Genomic DNA, 19,400 nt, shown 5'->3' on the forward strand with positions numbered 1-19,400 from the left:
TGCCTGGGTGGCTCAGTTAAGCGTCTGACTTCGGCTCATGTCATGATCTTGCACGGTTTGTTAGTTTGAGACCCGTGTTGGGCTCTGTGCTGACAGCTCCGAGCCTGGAACCTGCTTCAGATTCTGTGTCTCCCTCTCTCTCTGCTCCTCCCCTGTCACTTTCTGTCTCTCTTTCTCTCAAGAGTAAAAAAACAAAACAACAACAACAACAACAAAAATTAAAAAAAAAAAAAAAAACGATCACGGCGCCTGGGTCACTCAATCGGTTAAGTGTCCACCTTCGGCTCAGGTCACAAGTTCACGGGTTCGAGCCCCACTTTCTGCTCTGTGGTGACAGCTCAGAGGCTCAGAGCCTGGAGTCTGCGTCGGATTCTATGTCTCCTTCTCTCTCTCTGCCCTTCCCTTGCTCCTGTTCTCTCTCAAAAATAGACATTAAAACAATTTTAAAAAATGAGGCGCCTGGGTAGCTCAGTCGGTTAAGCGTCCAACTTTGGCTCAGGTCATGATCTCATGGTTTGTGAGTTCAAGCTTGGAGTCGGGCTCTGTGCTGACAGCTCAGAGCCTGGAGCCTGCTTTGAATTCTGTGTCTCTCCCTCTCTCTGCCCCTCTCCCGCTCACACTCTGTCTCTCAAAATAAATAAATAAATAAATAAATAAATAAATAAATAAACAAACAAACAAACAAACAAACAAACATAAACAAAATTAGAAAGCAAATTAAAAAATAATGATCAGTAAGGAAGAAAAGTACTTTGTTGACTTCCAGTTTTTAAAGTTATTTAGAATTTTCAGAATTAGAAAATAGCACTCCTTCTTGCCCTAATGAACTTTATTTTTACAAGAAGTACCAATTATTTAAATAATTGGTGTTTTTTGGTTTTTAGTCTACTTCAATCTGTAATGTGAAATGTAACCAAAGTCTCACTATTAATTGTATGAGACTAATTTTAAGAGCAATTTATAATAGCAAAAATTGAATAAAAATATTTTAAAGCAAGAGAGAATGAAATATTTCAAATGAATTTGTTTTTTTTTGTGTTAATTAAATGCAGAGGACTTAACTCATCTGTGTTGCCTCTAAAATTTTTAACCTGTTGTTTTTGTAGAACCAGCGAGCCTCAGTGAACATGATGGTTGGTGACTTGAGTTTGATATCACCTGAACTGAAAATGGGAAAGCCTGCTTCTCCAAGTTCTGACTTGTATGCTTATGGCTGCCTTTTATTATGGGTATGTAATTTTTTATTGTAATAGATTAGTTTCATATATATATGTATATATATATATGTACAAACATATTTGTATGTACTTAAGTATATAAAGTGATAATATTATAGTGGTTTTGCTCAACATATTGCTCTGGATGAAAAGCAGTGGTAGATTTTTAGAAGAATTAGAAAAATTTAGTAGAAAATTGTTTTTTCTTTTTTTTGTAGTTTTTTCAAAAACTATTCATATACTTCCTGTCACCTATTGTATACTTTCTACAATTTGCTTGATATATATTTTACATATTATGCTATTGTTTTACCTTTCTTTAAGACAATATTAACAGTGAAGATAATTTTGTCCTATATTAATCTGTAAGCAGTTCCTGCATATGTGGAAAGTAAATGTTAAATGAGCCTTGAGTAAGTGTTCCTGTTTTCATTATAAACCAAATAGCTGTTTTTTAATCCATGGCTTAAACCTATTCTTTCCTGTGAATTTTGAGGGATTGGTATTAACAAGGGAGGAATATCTGTTTTTACTTCTTTTTTTTGTTTTTCTTGTTTTATATTTTTCTGTTTTTATTTCTTTTGCTTAACATTGTTCTGGAGGTTCTAGCCCAGGGGTCAGCAAAATTTTCTATAAAGGGCCAGATGGTAAATATTTTAGGCTATGTGAGTCATACAGTCTCTGCTGCTCTATAAGGTAGCCATAAAATATGTAAATGAATGAATGGCTCTGTTGCAATAAGTAAATAAGTAAAACCTTATATGGAATTGAAGTTTGAATTTCATATAATTTTAATGTGTCATGAAATAGTATTCTTTTTTTTTTCAAGTTTATTTATTCATTTTTGAGAGAGAGAGCGAGTGAGCAGGGATTGGGGCAGAGAGAGAGACAGAGAGAGAGAATCCCAAGCAGGCTCTGCACTGCCAGCCTGGAGCCCGACATGGGGCTTGAACTCACGAACTGGGAGATCATGACCTGAGCTGAAATCAAGAGTTGGATGCTTAACTGACTGAGCCACCCAGGTGCCTCGAAATAGTATTCTTTTCTTTATTTTACTTTTTATTTTTATTTATTTATTTATTTTTTTAACTTTTTTTTTTTTCAACGTTTATTTATTTTTGGGACAGAGAGAGACAGAGCATGAACGGGGGAGGGGCAGAGAGAGAGGGAGACACAGAATCGGAAACAGGCTCCAGGCTCTGAGCCATCAGCCCAGAGCCTGACGCGGGGCTCGAACTCCCGGACCGCGAGATTGTGACCTGGTTGAAGTCGGACGCTTAACTGACTGTGCCACCCAGGCGCCCCTTTATTTTACTTTTTAAATGTTTATTTAAAAACTGAGAATAAACTGAGGGTTGATGGGGGTGGGAGGGAAGGGAGGGTGGATGATGGGCACTGAGGAGGGCACTGTTGGGATGAGCACTGGGTGTTGTATGTAAACCAATTTGACAATAAATTTCATATTAAAAAAAAATAAAATAAATGTTTATTTATTTTGAGAGGGAAAGAGCGTGAAGGCAGGGGAGGGGCAGAGAGAGAGAGAGAGAGAGAGAGAGGAGAGAGAGAATCTCAAGCAGGCTCTGTGTTGTCAGTGCAGAGCCTAATGTGGGTTTTTATCTCATGACTGTGAGATCATGACCTGAACTGAAATCCAGTTGGGTGCTTAACTAACTGAGCCACCCAGACACTCCTAATTTTCTATTAAACATTTAAAAATGTGAAAACCATTCTTGGCATGTAGGCTGTATAAGAAATAAGCAGTGGCATAAGTTTGGTGTGCAAGTGAGAGTTTGCTGATCCTAGTTTTAGCCAGTATAATAAAACTACAAAAACAAATAAAATGCATACAGTTTAAAAATGAAGAAGTAAAGCTGTTTTTATTCAAAAATGACATGATTAATTATGTACAGTCTTGAGGAATGTACTTAAGAGCTACTACGACTAACAAGTTTAGCAAGGTTTCAGGATGTAGTCATCATAATAATTAACTGTATTTCTCTATACTAGCAACCAACAATAGGAAATTGAAATTAAAATCATTTATATAGGTATCAAAAATACAGAGTTTTTAGGGATAAACATGACAAAAGATACGTAAGACCTATACCCTGAAAACTATGATATATTGTTGAGCAAAATTAAATAAGATGTAAATAAATGGAGAGTTGCATCATGGTCATGGACTGAAGACTCAATGTTGTGTGGATGTGAATTCTTTTTTTTTAATGTTTATTTTTGAGAGAGAGAGAGAGTGTATGTGTGTGGGAGAGGGGCAGAGAGAGAGGGAAACACAGAATCTGAAGCAGGCTCCAGGCTGAGCTGTCAGCACAGAGCCTGACGTGGGGCTTGAACTCATGGACTGTGAGATCATGACCTGAGCCAAAGTTGGACACTCAACTGACTGAGCCACCCAGGTACCCCTGGATGTGAATTCTTAAATAAGTCTATGGATTCAATACAATTTCAGCAAAAATGGTTCTAGGCCTTTTTTTTTTTTGAAAAATTGTTTTGATGTTTATATTTGAGAAAGAGAGACAGAGTATGAGCAGGGGAGAGGCAGAGAGAGGGAGACACAGAATCTGAAGCAGGCTCCAGGCTCTGAGCTGTCAGCAAAGAGCCCAGCGTGGCGCTCAAACTCACAAACCATGAGATCATGACCTGAGCCAAAGTTGGTGCTTAACTGACTTATAAGGTATTTTATATAAATTATACCTGGATGTCAATTACTGCCTCAGTGTATTTCTTCTTATTCTGTACTTCTCTGTCAGCCTAAAAATATGGTTAAGTCTGGTGTATCACAAAAACAAAACGGGTGCCTGGGTGGCTCAGTCAGTTAAGTGTTGGACTTCAGCTCAGGTGATGAACTTGCACTTTGTGAGTTGAAGCCTCATGTCAGGCTCTGTGCTGACAGCTCAAAGCCTGGAGCCTGCTTCAGATTCTGTGTCTCCCTCTCTCTCTACCCCTCCCAGGCTCGTTCTCTCTCTCTCAGAAATAAACATTAAAAAATTTCAAAACAAACAATCCATATTTATTTATTTATTTATTTATTTATTTATTTATTTATTTTAATGTTTATTTTGAGAGAGAGGGAGAGAGTGCAAGCAGGGCAGGGGCAAAGAAAGACAGATACGAAGCCATCATGGTCATAGACTGAAGACTCAATGTTGTGTGGGTGTGTGAATTCTTTCTTTTTTTTTCTAATGTTTATTTTTGAGAGAGAGGGAGAGAGAGAGAGAGGAGGGAGGGAGTATGTGTGTGGGGGAGCAGCAGAGAGAGAGGGAGACACCGAATCTGAAGCAGGCTCCAGGCTTTGAGCTGTCAGTACAGAGCCCAACATGGGGCTTGAACTACCAAATGGTGAGATCATATGACCTGAGCTGAAATCGGCAGCTTAACCAACTGAGCCACCCAGGTGCCCCCACAGTAATTTCTTTACTCATTGTTTTCTATGGCACATCTTCTGAGTTCCTTTTACCTTTGTGACTGGGCATTTCTTTTACTCTTCTTTAATGCATGTTAAGTGTTAGTGCCCCCACCATTTTTCCTTACATTCTACTAAAATTTTCATTGTATAGCCTTTCCTTGGGTTTTCTTATTTACTCTCATAGTGTCTGGTACCATTTATTTGTTAGAGCTCCCACATTTATGACAGTAACCCAGTTCTCTGGCCAGAGTTTCCAGTAGTGTGTACATTCCTGCTGCATAACTTCATCTTAATTTACTAGATACCTTATATTGTTCCAGAAAGGACACAAGGCAATTCATTCACAGAAGTACTTTAAAATAGAACAAGACATGATAAGTTGAAAGTAGATAAGAAAGAAAAAGAGGGTGTGAACATAAAATCAAACCATGAATGAGAGTACTACCAAATATCCACCACAGAAACCTGTTTAGTACTGCTGATACACAATTCATGTGTTACCATTCTTATAGCAGACACTGCAAAATGATCATGGTCATGTTCATTGGGCTCAGATATGACCTGAAAATAGCACTCAAAAGGAATAGTACTGATTGAAAAACAAGCCTTTTTTTCTATCCTTGATGAATACATTTTCTATGGATAAGCCACTATGATAGCTCGAATCTTTCTTCTAGCAATTATAAGAAAGGAAATCTAGTCTGTCATACAAACCATTATCCCTAAGATCAAAGTGGGCCAGTTAGGATAAGCACAACTATTAGTTTTTGTTTTGTTGTGGAAATTTTTACTCAGAAACAAAGAATCATGAAACTCTATACTCTTCAACCAGATTCAACTATTGTCAACATTTAATTACCAAGCTATTCTTAGGGATAAGACTAGAGGCCCTTATAAAGACAACATTTTACATTGCTAACCCTATGTCCCGAGTTACGTGATACTTAAAAAACAAAAATAGGTAATACTTATTGAGTGCTTACTATATATCTGTTGCTTTGCATGTATTTATCCAACCTAATTCTTGCAGTGGCCTTATGTGTAGTAGACTCTGGGTCTGGAGTTCTCTCTTGTCCAGCAAGAGAGTGGATGCAGGATTGAAATGAGAGAGAGGCTAATATCCAGGAGGAGACAAGAGCCTGAGTAAGGGTCCTTGCTCCATTTTTACTAGGATCAGAAGACTTATAAGCATGATGGGAGTGCACAAAGAGACAATTAAACTGTGAACATTAACTCATAGGTGTGAGGGAAAGGGGGTTTTGAAGATATGTAGTATTAGGGGTTTTGGTCAATAAAAACATATTAGGGGTTTGGGTCAATAAAAAACAAAGTCCTGATGCCAGGCAGATGGTTGTTTACAGCAGGCATGAAGTACCCCATCTGTTTATCTTAGCTAGCCTAGGGAATAAGACAGAGCATGCTACATCAGGGTCAACAAGGCATCTATCTTTTGCTAATTAGCTCCACTCTGGGCAACTTTGCCCTGCTGCTGTCTATAGCCCTGTTTAACTATTTACCTATTTTGGTCCGTCCTTCCTGTGAAAGCAGCTTTCTGCTATTGTGCTACATTGGGGGGTGCTTCCTCCCTGAATACCTAATCTTGTTTACCCAGTCTTGGGTATTTTCATCCTGAGATTTCCTGTTCCTATACCTTTGTCCTATATTGGGGGCCTTTGCCCTGTTTACCTAATCTTGTTTATCTAATTTTGGATGCGTACATCCTGTGTCTTTCTATTTCTTTATGGCTTGTTGACCCATCGGTGCAAGCTCAGGGAATTCCTAAGCTTATTCCCCACAGCCTTATAAGTGAGGAAACTGAGGCAAAGAGAAATTAGATGATTTGTCTAGGATCCCATGGCTGCTAAGAGGTGGAACCAAGATTCAAACCCAGCCAGTCTGTCTCCAGAATGTGCACTCTTTACTACTATCCCATTTCACCCAACTTTCCCCCAATAGCCTTTTCCAGTCATCTGAGCCAACAACTTGTGTTCTTCTTTGATTCTTCCATCTCCCTCATTTTGCCTTCTAGTTAATCATGCCTTGGCATTTTTACCTGTTATGAATTCTCAAAATTTTCCAATTATCTCTTAGATCAGTGTGCTAGTTCATGCTAATAAGAGGCTAATTAGCTTCTTAGTAAGAGGCTTGTTAGAAGATAATCCTTTGTTAAATAACAAAATGTCAACTGAATAAATTTTAAAGATCTGTTAGCTTTATTAATCAATTCATGGATCTGGCAATATCCCATCTAGTAAGTAGAAGCGAGCTCCAAAGGACTATAGAAAAGGAAAGGTTTTTAAAGGTAAAGTGGAAGTAGAATAAAAGAAATCATTTGCAAAAAATCCATTGTTTTAGGCAAGATCATTCTCCTAAGGGGAACAAAGGGGATTTGTCAGTAAATTTCCTAGTGCTGACCAGGAAATTCCCATGTTGATTGGCTAGAGGTTACATTCCTGGGGGGAGGTTGAAACTGAAGTTAAGTTAGATATTAATAAGTCTTGGTTTACTGACTTGGGAGCTTAACTTGAGTGATACCATTTTTGGGCCTGTAGTTTTCTTTTTATTAACTTATAATCTGCAATTTGCTTTGATGCTGGATAGAATGTAGTTTTGAGGACTCAGTTAGGGTTCAGTCAGGAAAACGGAAGCCACACTTATTTTACTTCTGAAGAGTTTTAATACAGGAAATTGAAGCTTTTGTTGGAAGGTGTAGGATAACAGAGGTAAGGGAAATAGTAATCTATTTCAGCGTGTAGCACTTGAACCACATGGTTCTTAAGAGTTTGTCTGGACGCTGCTGGGAATCTCAGGAATCAGTGAGCAAACCTTACCTGCCGTTTCATTTTGTTTTATGTATGTTTTAACTTCCTTTGAGATTTCTTCTTGACCATGAATTATTTAGAACTGTGGTATTTAGTTTTCGTGTGTTCAGACATTTTCTTACTGTATTTCTCTATTTCTACTTTGATTTAATAGTGGCCAAAGAGTGTAATCTATGTGATACCATCCTTGAACATTGGTTGAGGTTTGTTTTATTGCTAGGATATGGTCTATGTTGGTGAATATTTCTTGAGATCTTGAAAAAAATGTATTCTGTTATTGGGTGGAATTTACTATACATATACATGTAAATTACATCTTGTTGGTTAATTATGTTCTTCATATCTTTTTATCCTTATTGTTTTTCCATCTAGTAGTTTCATTAGTTATTGAGAGAGCTGCTGAAGCCTGCAACTCTAATTTGAATTTGTGTATTTCTCCTTTCAACTTTACCATTTCTGCTTCCTATATCTTAAGATCTTATTGTTTGGTGTGTACATATTAGGATTGTAATGTCTTTCTGGTGTATTGATCCTTTTATCATTATGTAATATCCTTCTTTGTACTAATTTTCTCTACTCTAACATCTACTTTATCTTATAATTAATATGACCATCTCTTTGTTTTTAAAATTAATTTTGTGTGGTATTTTTTTTTTACCATCCATTTATTTTAAAACTGTGTTGAATTTGAAGTCAATTTCTTGTAAATATGGTTGTACATACTATTGCATTGTGTTTTATATTTGCTAAGTCTTTGCTTTTTAATGGAGGTAGTAGACACTTATGGTGATTTAAGAAATATTTTTAAAACGTGGGAATTTTCTAGTTAACACTAGGAAATTTTATTATTTTTTTAATTGAAATGCAGTTGACTTACAATATTATATTAGTTTCAGGTGCACAATATAATGATTCAGCATTTATATATACACATTATGAAGTGAATCTAGTTGCCATCTGTCACCATATAAAGTTGCTGAATTATTACTAACCATATGCCCTATGTTTTCCATTGCATCCCAATGTCTTGTTTATTTTATAACTGAAAGTTTCTATCTTTTAATCCCTGTCTCATATTTTGTCCATCTCCCCCAAATTCCACCCCTTTAACAATCACCAGATTATTCTCTGTATCTATGCGTCTATTTTGTTTGTTTTTTAGATTCCACATTGAAGTGAAATCATATGGTATTTATCTTTCTCTGTCTGACTTTCCTTTAGTATAATACTCTCTAGGTCAATTTATGTTGTTGTAACACTTAAGGTGATTATTGATACTTTGGGGGTAAATCTATCATTTTATTATTTGTTTTGTTTTTTTTCTTCTGTTTCTTGTTTATTGATTTTTCTTGCCTTCCTTTGGGTTACTTGAATATTTTTTAAGAGTTGATCTTGATTTATTATGGTGTTTTTGAGTGTATTGCCTTCTATAGTTTTCTTAGTTGTTAGTATGGATATTATATGTATGTGTCTTATTACATTCTACTGGTATCAGTGTTTCAACACTTTGAGTGAAGTGTAGAAGCCTTTTGTTTAGGTTCCTTTGCCCTCCTACTTTTAACCAGCATTGTCTTGAATGTGAGATAGTGTAATACAATCAGTCATTGTATATGATTTAGGAAACTTATGGTGAGAGGGATAGTCTTTGGTATTCCCTCATATTTCTGTTCTTTCCATTGTTATTCCTTCCTGATGCTCCAGTATTCATTTTTCTTTTAAATGTTTATTTAATTTATTGAGAGAGAGAGAGAGAGAGAGAGAGAGAGAGAGAGAGAATGAATGAATCCCAAGCAGGCTGTGCATCACAGAGTGTGTTGCAGGACTCAGTTCCATGAACTGTGAGATCATGACCTGAGCCAAAACCAAGAGTTGGATGCTCAACCAACTGAGCCGCCCAGGTGCTGCACCCCGTACTCTTTTCAAAATTTATTTCCTTTTTGGTTGAAGTGCTTCCTTTAGCCAGTCTTTAAAAGTATGTCTTCTGGTGACATATTCTTTTAGTTTTCCTTCATCGGAGAGCATTTTGATTTCACCCTTTTTCCTGATGGATAGTTTTGCTGGATATAGAATTTGTGGTTGAAAGTTCTTTTATCGGGTGAAAGATGTGCCACTTCCTTCTGGTTTCCATGGTTTCACATAAGAAATTCTCTGTTATTCAAATTGATATTTCTCAGTAGATAATGTTTTTCTTTGGTTGCTTTCAAGATTATTTTGTTTTGTTTTTAGTTTTCAGAAGTTTCATTAATTTGAGTTTATCCTATTTGAGTCACATTTTTTTTGTTTTTGTTTTTTTTATGTGGGGGCCTTAAGACACCCTGTCACTCTCACTCCTCCTGTCCCAGGGTCTCTAATCAGTTTATTTTCCTCTTTTGACCTTTTGGAGATTGCCTTTGGTTGTTATGTTATTTGAAACATAGTTTTACTTAATGGTGAGAAGCAGGAATAAACCAGAAGTCCTTTTGCTCATTAAAAAAAATGTTTATTTATTTTTGAGAGAGAGAGAGAGGAGGGAGGGAGGGAGGGAGAGAGAGAGAGAGAGAGAGAGAGAGAAACAAGCAGGGGAGGGGCAGAGAGAGAGGAGGACAAAGGATCCATGCTTACAGCAGAGAGCCCAGTGTGGGGCCCAAACTGTGAACTGTGAAATCATGACCTGAGCCAAAGTTGGATGCTTAACTGACTGAGCCACCCAGGCACCCTGTCTTTTTGCTCATTTTTAAATTACAGTGTGTGGAACTTATTTGGGTATGGATTTAAATAAACTTTATATAAGTAAAGTAACTTATGATATTTATGAGATGAGTAAAAATTTGAAAACTAGGGGTGCCTGGCTGGCTCATTGGGTGTAACATGTAACTCTTGATTGGGGTTGTTAAGTTTGAGCCCCATGTTGGGTATAGAGATTACTCAAAAATAAAACCTTAAAAAAAATTGAAAATGATATTTTATACAGGCATATTTAGTTTCATTGTGCTTCACTTTATTGCATTTTGCAGATGCTGCATTTTTTACAAATTGAAAGTTTGTGGCAACCCTGTGTCAAGCATTTGTTGGTGCCGTTTTTCCAACAGCATTTGTCTCCGTAGTGTCTGTGTCACATTTTGGTGACTTTCATAATATTTAAGGCTTTTTGATTATTATTAAATTCATTATGGTGATTTGTGATCAGTGATTATGACTCACTGAAGCTTAGATGATGGTTAACATTTTCTAACAGTAGGTATTTTTAAATTTATATATATATATAGTTTTTCTTTTAGGCATAATGCTATTGTACACTTAATAAACTACAGTATGATATAAATGTAACTTTTATATGCACTGGGAAAGCAAAAGATTCATTTGACTTGCTTTATTGTGATATTTGATTTATTGCAGTGGTCTAGATCCAAACCCATAATATCTCTGAGGTATGCCTGTATTAAAGAATTACTAAAAAAAATTTACTGATTTTTAATGTGATAATATTGTGTCACAATAAAAGACTTTATCTTTTAGAAATATGTACTAAAATATTTACAGATGAAATTATGAAACATACAGGATTTACCTCAAAAATAATATATATGGGTTTGTGCATAGGGTAAAAGTGATCATTGGTTGATGGTTGTTGGTGCTGGGTGAAATACATAGGATTTGGAATACTTTGTGTATGAAAGAAATTCTCCATATGTAAGAGTTTTAAAAGTTTAACACGTATTTCTTGAATTATACAGGTTAAGTATTAGGGAGGAAAGAAACATGCTTAATTTATTTGTACTTAATGTATACAACCAACATGATATAAACTGCTGAGTTTTAATATATTTACTCAAAAGGTGATGAAGTATTGAAATTGCATGTAGTATATTCATCAAATCTGATTGATACTTGAGGAGCCCCAGGAACTGTTCAGTTATCTGTGAACAAGTAGTTATTAACATGAAAGTGTTTTTATTCTTTAAAAGCTAATGTGTGTCCTTTGAGTGAGCCCTTCTTTTTTCTGCAGAATCTGAAGAGTTCCAGATTTGACTGGGTTGTAAGGATTAATGTTTTGTTACATTGGGAATTTATTTGTTCTCATTTTCTTTAACAGCTTTTTGTTCAAAATCAGAAATTTGAGACAAATGAAGATGGAATCCCAAAAGTGGATCAGTTTCATTTGGTATGTGGTCTTTTTGTCATTTATTGGTTGGAAACATATGCTGTAGGTGTAGCAGTAATGTAAAATGTAAATATTTGAAAATGCCCTCTACTTTTTTGTAAGAATGCAAAATGGCATTCACAATAAAGAAATACTGAAAAAATTCAAATGCCTTGCTTACACCACTGCCAGAGAATTATTGCTAGAAAATGCTGCTAGATTGTCTATTTTCCACACAAATTATATAAATAATATAAGTAATAATTAAAAATAGTCTTTATGGTATCTTTCAAGATCATATTATATTTTTTTAATTTTTTTTTTAACGTTTATTTATTTTTGAGACAGAGAGAGACAGAGCATGAACGGGGGAGGGTCAGAGAGAGAGGGAGACACAGAATCAGAAGCAGGCTCCAGGCTCTGAGCCATCAGCCCAGAGCCCGATGTGGGGCTCGAACTCACGGACTGCGAGATCATGACCTGAGCCGAAGTCGGTCGCTTAACCGACTGAGCCACCCAGGCACCCCTGTAGTAGTCATCTTAATGCTCAGCTGAGGAAGATCTACTTTTAAGCTCACATGATTGTTGATAGACTTCAGTTCCCCTCTAGTTGACCAGCAGTTGCCCTCAATTTTTGCCGTATTTCCATCATGGCAGCTTGTTTCATCAAAGTGTATGAGCAGAGAAAGTAGTAGACAGAGTCTGTTAGCTAGACTGAAGTCACAGTTTTTCATAACCAACTCACTAGGTCAATCCTACACTCAGCAGGAAGGGATTGTATAAGGACATGAATACCAGGAAGGAGAAATCATTGGGGAACATCTTAGAAGTTTGCCTACCGCAGGTTGTAATCCATTAGCTGTGTGCTAGGCACTCTGCTAGGTGTATACATAAAGAAGGTGAATAAATAGAAGTCTTTATTTAATGTGGGTAGCTACTTGTGGAAATCAAATTAGAAGAATACTTGGCTTGTGTAGTATTTGCTTGTGTGATCTGAGGCAGCTGTTAGTGCTGGGAATGGGGCTGTCTTTATGTTTTGCAGTCACACATAGTTATCAAACAAATGAGGGAACTGTAGTCTAGACCTTACAGGGGCGATATCACAAGTGGAGAGAAATCATGGAATTATGTAACTGACAGAGGTATTAGAGGATGATTAATTCACTAGTTTCTAGCCCTCAGAAGAATTTCTTCAGTAATAGATCCAACAGATGGCCTTCAGCCTCTGCTTAAGTTCAGAGCAGTTCATTCTCTGTTGTACAGCTCTTATGTTGATTTCAAGGTAGTTCCTTAATATATCATATGTATGATAAAATATTCAAAAGTTACGAAAAGAAGCACATCTCTATCATTATGTACCTCAGCCATCCAGAAGCACCATTGTTATTGTGAATCTTCCCAGAAAAGTCTATGTATGTATCTGTCCTTTTAAAAATAGATTATTGTGGGGTGCCTCAGTGGTTCAGTCAGTTGACCATCTGACTGTTGATTCTGGCTCACAGTTTGTGAGTTCGAGGCCCATGTTGGGCTCTGTGCTGATGGCACAGAGTCTGCTTGGGATTCTCTCTATCCCTGTCTCTCTGCCCTTTTCCTGTTTGTACTCGCTCACTTTCTCTCAAGATAAATAAGCATTAAAAAAATAAAAATAGATTATTGTTTCATTAAGTTTTTAAAAAATTATATTTAATCTGTAGCTCAGTAAGGGCAGGGACTTTGTGTTGTGCATCATTGTATCCCTAGTGTCCATAGCAGTGTTTGAGGTATAGTAAGACCTTATTAAATATTTTTTGAATGAATGAATCTTTTCTATTGTGGTAAATGTTCTTCATCTGCCATTTTTTGGACTCACTTTTTCCTCTCTTTCCCCTCTGTATTTTTAATCTCTCTGGAATCCATTTTTGTATATATTCAGTAAGGTTCTAATTGTATCTTTTTATATGTGGATAGATAGTTGACCCAGCACCATTTATTCAAGTGTCAGTCTGTCCCCACTGATGAATGATGCCACTCTGTTCTGTGCCAAATTTCCATGTACTCATGAATCCTGGGCTCTATTCTGTTCTTTGGCTTGTTTATTGATCCTTGTGCCAACACTATGCAGTTACATGGTAACTAGTGAATTAATTATCCTCTAATACCTCTGTCAGTTACACAATAACAGTTAAGAGGCCGTTTCTTGTTTTGTCTCTCTTTTTCTTCTGCTTGTTTGTTTTGTTTCTTAAATTCCACACATGGGTGAAATGATATGGTATTTGTCTTTCTCTGACTGAGCATTTCTTATTTCACTTAGCATTATACTCTCTAGGTCCAACCATGTTGTTGCAAATGGCAGGATTTCATTCTTTTTTATGGCTGAATAATATTCGTATTGTTATTGTGTGTGTGTGTGTGTGTGTGTGTGTGTGTGTGTGTGTGTGTGTCTGTGTATGTACCCACATTTTCTATATCTATTGATCTATGGGTAGACACTTGGGCTGCTTCCATAATTTACACCACATTTTCTTCATCTGTTGATGTACACTTAGGTTGTTTCTATATCTTGGCTATTATAAAATAATACTGCAGTGAACATCTTTTTGGGTTAGTGTTTTTAGTTTTGGGCTATTATAGTTCTGGGCTATTATAAAATAATACTGCAGCGTATATCTTTTTGAGTTAGTGTTTTTGTTTTCTTCAAATAAATACCCAGAAGTGGAATTTCTGGATCATATAGTAGTTCTATTTAAAATTTTTTTTGGAACCTCCATACTGTTTTCCACAGTGGCTGTACCAGCTTACCTTCCCAGCAATGTTTTTTTATTTTTTTTATTAGAAAAATTTCTTTTAATGTTTATTTATTTTTGAGAGACAGAGTCAGAGTGGTAGTAGGAGAGGGACAGAGAGAGAGGGAGACACAGAATCTGAAACAGGCTCCAGGCTCTGAGTCGTTAGCACAGAGCCTGATGTGGGACTCAAACCCATGAACCGTGAGATCACGGACCTGACCTGAAGTTGGACACTCAACCGACTGAGACACCCAGGTTCCCCCCACCCAGAAATAATTCTTCAAGGTCATGTTTTAGTTTCCTAATTTTCTCAAATATATTTATATATATGTATTTTTTCTGATCAAGATCTCAGCAAGATCAACTTGTATTTGGTTAATATATCAAATTTCCTGTGATCTGTAAAGTTTCCTCACACCCACATCCTTTTCTACATGCCATTTATTTGGTGAAGAAACTTTAATTTCACATTTTGGAATTGATTGATTATATCTTTATGGTATTCATATTTCCCCTTTCTCCAGTTAAAAAAAAACTTGTAGATATGGAGACATAGTTAATTCAGATTCAGTTTAAAAAATTTTTTTTTAACATTTATTCATTTTTTGAGAGTAAGGGAGACAGAGTGTGAGTGGGGGAGGGGCAGAGAGAGAGGGAGACATAGAATCTGTAGCAGGCTCCAGGCTCTGAGCTGTCAGCACAGGGCCTGACACAGGGGGGACTGCGAGATCATGACCTGAGCTGAACTCGGATGCTTAATTGATTGAGCCACCCAGGCGCCCCTCAGATTCAGTTTTTACACCAAGTATGTATTATAGGTGGTGCTTTCCACATCTGTTGTATCATGTGAGGGGTGTCATAAGGTGTCAGGTGTCACAGTAAGAGTTATCAATGGGTTCAGCCTAATCTATGCATTAATTAATTTTTCCATTTACTGCCTAATAGTTTTAGCATTGATGATTGTAGTATAGGTATTTTGTTTTATTGAAGAATGGTGATTTTTCAGTTCTGTTACTGCATCTGTGTTTATTAATTGGAATCCTTCTGTAAAAATAAACTTTGTCTCACCAGATATTGGGTTACCCTAAATTTTACTTCATTCAGTAATTTCAGGGAAAGCAATTTTAACAATAGTGAGTTGGTGTCTTTGTATCCTCCAGAAGACATCAGTCAGATTTCAAAATTTTGTTTTAAATATTTTAAAATTGTAATAGATTTAAACATAGTTTCATGTGTCTCATTTAATTTTAAGTCAATTTTTTGCTCGCGTCCCATTTTTTGGAGAATGTTATTTAAGATGCATCCTGTGACTTTTTTCACAGATCTGTCTTTTATAAATTGATTTTTGCATGATACTATGTACCTAATTATCTTCTACAATCCTTATCTAATAACTGGATCGGCCAATTTTCCAAGGAATCCTGAATCCTTTTAGTTGGAAATTTGGAGACAAAGATCTGGGTTTAAAGGTTGCTCATTGTTATTGGATCTTTTCAAAAGGCAGTGCATATTTTTTTTTAGAAAAGTAAAAATGAGGGGCGCCTGACTCGGTTGAGTGTCTGACTTTGGCTTCAGGTCATGATCTCATAGTTTGTGAGTTCGAGCCCCACATTGGGCTCTGACAGCCCAAAGCCTGCTTTGGATCCTCTGTCTCATCCACTTCTGTCCTCCCCACCAGTAAATAAACATCAAAAAAATTTTTTTTTAAAAAAAAGAAAAGTAGGGGCGCCTGGGTGGCGCAGTCGGTTAAGCGTCCGACTTCAGCCAGGTCACGATCTCGCGGTCCGGGAGTTCGAGCCCCGCGTCAGGCTCTGGGCTGATGGCTCGGAGCCTGGAGCCTGTTTCCGATTCTGTGTCTCCCTCTCTCTCTGCCCCTCCCCCGCTCATGCTCTGTCTCTCTCTGTCCCAAAAATAAATAAACGTTGAAAAAAAAAAAAAAATTTTAAAAAAAAGAAAAGTAAAAATGAATACATTGTATAAGTTTTTCCAAGTCAAATTCAAGATTATAGACATTTTACTTAAATTTAAATCTCCTCTTCCTTTTACACTAATTATCTTAATATTTATGATATTAGCAGTTACATAATAGCTTTATTCTACAACAAATGTAATAGTTTAGTAATAACAATGATATTATTAGAAATACTTAAGGTTCTTGAATATAGTTTTTAACATTTCTTGGTAGGTTTTTCTATTTGTTCTTAGGATATATCTCATTAGAATTTTATCCCACTAAGATCGTAAAGTCAAAATACATGTCTTAAAGTTACTTGAATTATTTTCTATATGATTATATCATCAGATACATAATTAATTTTGGTTTTGATTTTTTAAAACATTTATTTATTTATTTATTTATTTATTTATTTTATTTTTGAGAGGGAGAGAGAGAACCAGCAGAGGAAGGGCAAAGAGAGGGGGGACAGAGGATCTGAAGAGGGCTCTGTGCTTAGAGCAGAGAGACGGATGCGGGGCTCAAATTTGTGAACTAAACCATGAGATCATGACCTGAGTTGAAGTTGGATCTTAACTGACTGAGCTACTCAGGTGCCCCTAAGTTTGAGTTTTAGAGAGATGGTTTTTGTATTTGTTCTTTAATTGTGTTTTAAGATTTAGTGAAATTTAGTAATCTATGAGAGGGAAAAGCTTAAGGAAGAATTTTTTGTTTGTCATTACTTTCGGGAGTTGAGTAGTTTTTTCCTAGTACTTATATAATTTTATTTTTTACATTTAGATTTTTGATACATTTGGAATTATCCTTTGGTGTGAGGAATAGATCTGATCTTTTTCCATGGGGTATCCCTTTGTCCCAATGCCTTTTATTAAAAAGTTATATCCTCCCTTCAAATACCATTGTTTTGCATACTAAAATTTCATTTGTGCTGGAGTTTATTTTTAGTTTTTCTAATTTGTTTCATTGGTTTGTTTTTTTCATATTTCAGTGTTATATTCTTTTAATTAACAGATTTTTACCTTTTAATACTTGGGAGGGCTAATTTCTTCCTCATTGCTATTTTTTTATTAGAGATTTCATGTCACTTTTTGCTTATTGTTTTTCTAAAAGATCTTTACAGTTAACTAAATCTAGTTCCAAAAAAATGATTATATTTTTTTAGAATCGTATAAGGTTTATAAATTAACTTAGGGAAAGTTGGCACATTTGTGATGAGAGTCTTTTTTCAAAATCCTGATATGATTTTCTACTTATTTTAAATCTACTTTTGTGGTTTTCACAAGCATGTGCTAATTTTTTCTCATTTAGATTTTGTAATTTTTAGTTGTTTATATCTGTTGAAGTTTCTGTCTTTAAACATTTTAAAAAACATTCTGTAGAGTGCAATGTGGGCATTGTCAATCATAAATTTAGCAGGTGTTTACTGAATATCTGCTATATCCCTACCACTGTGCTAGGGGATGTGTTGGGGATGAAGTGATATACTAAAATTTCTGATCTTGAGGATCTTAGAGTCTAATGAGGACAGTAGCAATAAATAGGTGATTTTTATTCAGTGTGAAATATGTTCTGTTAGGAGTCATCATAGAGAGGAAAAAAAGACATACCCAGATGCTTTGTCAGGTGGAAATAATGGAAGAGCAGTTTTATAGTGTTGTTTAAATTGATAATACAAATAACTTTGAAATAGTGATACCTAATAAATTCTGGCTCCCATGATGATGATGATATAAAAATTGAAAAAAAAATGAGAATGATGACAATGGTGGTGGTGGTTGAAGAGTTCCTAGAGGTGATAACCTCAAAACTGAAACCAGAGACAGTTGATCAGTAAAGGAGATTACCCTTCCAGACAGAGCTTCAGTGTAATAATTTCATAGTGTCAAACTCTGACCAGTGCCCTAAAAAAAGGGAAAAGGAATAGTCTTAAAATACTCTTTTTTGGAATTTCACTTGTTTTTGAGATATTTCAGCTGTGATTCTCTTTCCTATTACAGTTTTTCCTTGTAATTCAGTGCCATTGTTTTATTATAGGAATAATAATTCCTTTCCAATAAAAATTAATTGAATTTTGTAGAAATCGTAAAAAATCTAAATAGGAAAAATTGATTTTAGCTTTGTGTTATTGATTAAAAGTATTTTTGAATTGGATCCTCCTTCCTTATAGAGGTTTGTCTTTTTGTTTTGATTTTACTTTTGTTTTGTAACCTGTCTTTTTCCTTGCAGGATGGTAATGTCAAATCCCTCCTCTATAGCTTGATCTATTGTAGAAGTTCAATGACTGCTGAGCAGGTTTGGAATGCTGAATGTTTCTTGGTGCCAAAGGGGAAATCACCTCCAAACCCAGAAAAAGATACTGAATATACCCAATATAAAGAGGAAGAAGAATTAAAGACGGAGAACTTGAATAAATATAAGGAAAAGACAAGAAATGGTGAAGCCAACTTTGATTGATAGATTAGTATTTTTTTGTTGTTGCAGATGTTCCTTTTAAAACTGTTTAGTTAAATAAACAGAAAAAATCTGGAAGTGTTCTGGAGCTAGTTAGGTTGTGTCTAGTATTCCAGTTGTGAAAAATAAAAGATGTTTGGCTATACAAAAAATTGTATACTTTGAAATTTCATTTAACTGGAGTTGTTATGGAAGGATTTTTTGTCTGTGGTTACTTTTTGAAATTGCATAATTAGACTATGATACTTACAGTAGAAAAGTTATTAGATTTTTGAACAAATCATATGCAGATTTTCAGTTATATGAGCCAGCTAATGGTGAAAGGTGATACATTCAACAAATGATAATTGGTTTTGTACTCAGTTCTGGAGATATAAAGGTGATTAAAACATTGTCTGTACGCTTATAAAGCACACAGTCTATTGAGAAAGTCAGAGATACAAATGAATCTTCATCATACAATGTGGAATATCCAGTGATAGCCCTGTACAGAGCTTTATGGGAATGCACAGGAGGGATATTTACACTGTGGAAGAGGGATGTCATGGAAGGCATTCTGGAAGAGGTAGTACCTTAGTGAAATGTTAAAGAATGAGTAATAAAGTTGAAGGAGGGGCAAGAGTATCTTAATTGGCAGAGAAAGCATT

The 19,400-nt window shown here is 35.7% G+C and overlaps 1 protein-coding gene across 5 annotated transcripts in view; it reads left to right on the forward strand.

The window, feature by feature from the left end:
• The window catches only part of STK31 (serine/threonine kinase 31), a 73,212-nt gene extending 54,324 nt beyond the window's left edge, over positions 1-18,888 (forward strand). For all 5 annotated transcript variants that reach the window (XM_047848935.1, XM_047848938.1, XM_047848936.1 and 2 more), the window contains 3 exons: positions 1,107-1,229; positions 11,536-11,604; positions 18,529-18,888. In XM_047848935.1, the coding sequence (XP_047704891.1) occupies positions 1,107-1,229; positions 11,536-11,604; positions 18,529-18,756 (420 nt within the window). In that variant the 3' untranslated portion in view covers positions 18,757-18,888. The remainder of the gene's footprint in view (positions 1-1,106; positions 1,230-11,535; positions 11,605-18,528) is intronic.
• The last annotated feature ends 512 nt before the right edge of the window (positions 18,889-19,400 follow it).

This window comes from Prionailurus viverrinus, chromosome A2 (assembly GCF_022837055.1).
Source record: "Prionailurus viverrinus isolate Anna chromosome A2, UM_Priviv_1.0, whole genome shotgun sequence".
Lineage (NCBI taxonomy): Eukaryota > Metazoa > Chordata > Mammalia > Carnivora > Felidae > Prionailurus > Prionailurus viverrinus.